Source organism: Octopus bimaculoides, chromosome 24, assembly GCF_001194135.2.
Source record: "Octopus bimaculoides isolate UCB-OBI-ISO-001 chromosome 24, ASM119413v2, whole genome shotgun sequence".
NCBI lineage: Eukaryota > Metazoa > Mollusca > Cephalopoda > Octopoda > Octopodidae > Octopus > Octopus bimaculoides.
The window spans coordinates 894,499-898,168 of record NC_069004.1 but is presented as its reverse complement, the minus strand read 5'-3'; the positions used below and the strand labels follow the sequence as shown (position 1 = coordinate 898,168).

At 41.4% G+C, this 3,670-nt stretch overlaps 1 protein-coding gene across 1 annotated transcript in view; it reads left to right on the top strand.

The window, feature by feature from the left end:
* LOC106878702 (palmitoleoyl-protein carboxylesterase notum1') overlaps positions 1–3,670 on the top strand; it is a 43,430-nt gene that overhangs the window by 30,658 nt on the left and 9,102 nt on the right. The window contains exons 5-7 of the mRNA XM_014927994.2: positions 2,327–2,387; positions 3,219–3,277; positions 3,416–3,518. Of these exons, the coding sequence (XP_014783480.1) occupies positions 2,327–2,387; positions 3,219–3,277; positions 3,416–3,518 (223 nt within the window). The remainder of the gene's footprint in view (positions 1–2,326; positions 2,388–3,218; positions 3,278–3,415; positions 3,519–3,670) is intronic.

Below are 3,670 nucleotides of genomic sequence, written 5' to 3'. Positions count from 1 at the left end.
AAATACCGATGATGACGATGGTAGTGGTGATGCTGAATATAAAAGCGACGACGACGACGATGAACTGCTCCAGGCACTTAATGTAGGCCTCTGGGTTGAGTCTGAGGCCCTGTGGGAAGATGAATCTCTCCAAACACCATGATGTTGACTGGATGTTTGATTTTTATCACCCTCGGTACATGTTTTGGGGACACGGCAAGCCAACGGTTGTTCTGTGTGTTCACCATCTGATCCTGGCAGAAATTTTTCTCGTCAGAGAAAAACCAAAACGTATTCAATTGGAGGGGATGCTTGAGTTTATTCAAAAGTTTCGTAACGCAATCTTTCCTCTTGTCCTTGATGGCTTGGGATCAAAATTGGCCCTTCTTCACCTTGTATAAGGAATACTGAATGTCTTTATGCACCACCTGCCTGATAAGAAACTCAGACACTCCCATGTTCCTGGCAATGAACCTGATTGATTTGCAGGGACCTTTGTCAATCATGGCCTGGATCTCACAACCCGAAGCCATAGTAGACGACACTTACCCAAGGTACGACGCAGTGGGACTGAACCTGGAACCATGTGGTTTGGGAAGCAAACTTTTTACCACAAAGCTACGCTTAATATTGTCAACCAGCCTGACCACCCCTCTCCAATAGACAATCTGCAGCTGAAGACAGACATCACTTTCGGCATTAATGTTCGGATCAGTTATTCCAAGGAAACCAGATATGCTTGTAACATGCGTTGATGGCCTTTCCGAACAGCAATGGCGACTTTAAAGAGAAACAGCATTCGTTGCTTCTGGATTCGCAGCCCAAACACACACACAAGAAGCGAACTCGTTTGGTGGTGGTGGTGGCTTTTGTATTTTATTGTTGTTGTATGTTTATTTTTCATGCTTTTTATATTCATCATCGTTCTTCTGCTTTATTTATTTATTCATTATTCCTAAGAGTCAAATCATGGAGTCGTGCGTGGACTTAATGACGGCGGTATATGTGTGTACGTCTGTATGTGTGCGAGTAGAAATGGTGATTGTGTATAAAGAAGTTGTGCTTTGATCTCTCTCTCTCTCTCTGTGTGTGTATTTATGAGTGTGTACATGTGTGTGGTTTTACCTTTGTGTGTATACCTGTGTGTAATAGTTTGTGTGTGTGTGACTGTATGGAAATGTGATTGTGTGTGGAGGTGTATGTTACAGCATGTGCTACAGTTGTGTTTTTGGTGTGTGTGTGTGTGTGTAGAGTTATTCATGTGTGTATGTTTGTGAGTGTATGAACATGTATGTGTATGGGCACATGCATATGTGTGCATGATTGGATTTGTGTGTGTATATGTATGTGTGTATGTATGTGTATATGTATATACATATACTGGGTGTATATGTGACACTGTGTAGTAATAGCAGTTTCCGTTGATCAAATCCACTCACAAGGTTTTGGTCGGCCCGGGGCTATGATAGAAGGCACTTGCTCAAGGTGGCATTCACACACAGATGAGCAACTGTTCTAACAACACCCCCATACCACTCCTGTCCACCTCCGCTTCTTCCCCACACGTAACCGCAGTTAATTACTGCTTATGCTTTAATTAACACAGTAAAAAAAACATATTTAGCGAGTTAACATGAAAAACGTCCCTTGGCCTTCCTCCCCCCTCATTCTCCCACCACCGCCACCGCACACTTTCTCTTATCTAAATGTGATTGTTTAATGGTGGTGGGGAGGGAGGAGAAAAAGCGAGAGAAAAACCCTTCCCGTGGCAGCTGATGTATTTTCACGCTACACCAAACATGTGGAGCGTTTCACATCTCTCAGCCCCCTCCTAACCTACCACCACCACCACAACCACCACCGCCACTACCATCGGCATCTTCCCGCCAACGACGTAGTCTTTATGTGGAGGTTCGTTCTGCTAGAAATAACAACCAAATTCTCCTTAAAAATCATCATTCTATTAAAAAAAAAATTGTAAAAGAATATTACAAAGGTAGATTCTCCCCCATTGCCTTAAGGCTCGGCTGGGAACTTTGATTTTCTGTTTTTTATGCATGCGTATATGTGTACGCACGTACATAGATACATATAATACTCTTGTGTTTTTCTCCGTCACAACATACGTAGAATGGTAGATCTGTAGGTGACTAAGAAGGGAAGGAATATTTACCAATGTCAGGGTAACGAAGAAGGTCGGGGTGGGTGCATTCGGTATCGATGATCGCACTTTTTCTGCCTCAACCATATTCGTCTTAGAATCTCTTCATAAACGCAATTTTCGTTTCTTTTCTTTTTCGTAATTCATTTTAAAGTCACTGTATTTTTGGTTTTGTTTCATTTCCAGGCAGTGGTATCACTTCATGGGACCCAGAAGAGAATCCTTATTATTACCATGCAAATATGGTGTAAGTAACTCTTTATTAATTATTACAATAATTAGGGCGTCGACGTGGCAGAATCGTCGGAGCGTCGGAAACAATTTCTTCTGGCTTTTTCATATTTTGAGTTCAAACTTCGTCGAGATCGACTTTATCTTTCATCCTTTCAGGCTGGGTAAAATAAATTACCAGTCGTGTACTGAGGATGATGGCATCGACCAAGCCCCTCCCCTCAAAGTTGCTGATCTTGTGTCAAAATGCCTTGCGATATTTCTTCTGGTTCAAGGCGTTGGCGAGCCAGCAGAATCGTTAGCAGGCCGGACAAATTGATGAGCGGTATTTCATCCGGCTTTACGTTCTGAGTTCAAATTCCACTGTGGTCGACTTTGCCTTTCATCTTTTCGGGTGGTCGATAAAATAAGTACCAGTTGAGCACTGGGGTTGATGTAATCGACCTTCCCCCTGTAGTGTAGCGAGGACTACCAAACAACCATAAAGGTGAAACGTGCGTAGGAACTTCAATATAAACTTGTGTTTATTCTTATTTGTCTTGTATTTGCTTTATAGCTCATAACGATGAATACTACTCGGATTAGTAGTCAATTAACAACTAGACAGGATTAGGATAATCTAAGAGGACCTTTAAACATAACAGTAGCAGTCGTACATTATTTGTACATATAAGTTCTACTACATACGTACGTACATACATACACACACACACACATATACACACACACACGCACACACACACACACACACATATATATATATATATATTGTGTGTGCGTGTCCAGAGACAGATAACTACAATCGGTTTCTCTAATAACTGTGCTATTTTCCCCGCCTCTGTTACAGATATGTTCCTTATTGCTCCAGTGACTCATGGACAGGAACTTACAAAGCCACAAGCAAAGGTAATACTTCCTTTATATGCCTCATATCGCAGAATCGTTAGGGTGTCAGACAAAATGTTGTGTGTGTGTGTGCGTGCGTGCATGTGTATGTGTATGTGTATGTTCATAATAATTAATACTTATTTTGTTGCTTTGCAGAAGATTTCTCGTTCATGGGTTCGTTGATAATAGAAGAGGTCCTCAAAGATCTCTTGGCTCATGGCCTTGCCAAAGGAAAAAAGTTGATTTTAGCCGGAAGCAGGTAACAGTATTTATCAATGTTCGCTAACAGCTCCACAAAAACACCCACAGACAGAATTTCCCATCTATGTAGTAGATTATTTATCCAAAACATTTAATTTGCTTTGAATTTTTGCACTCTAGTTTCGTGTCCTTTTCCAGTAAATGTCCACT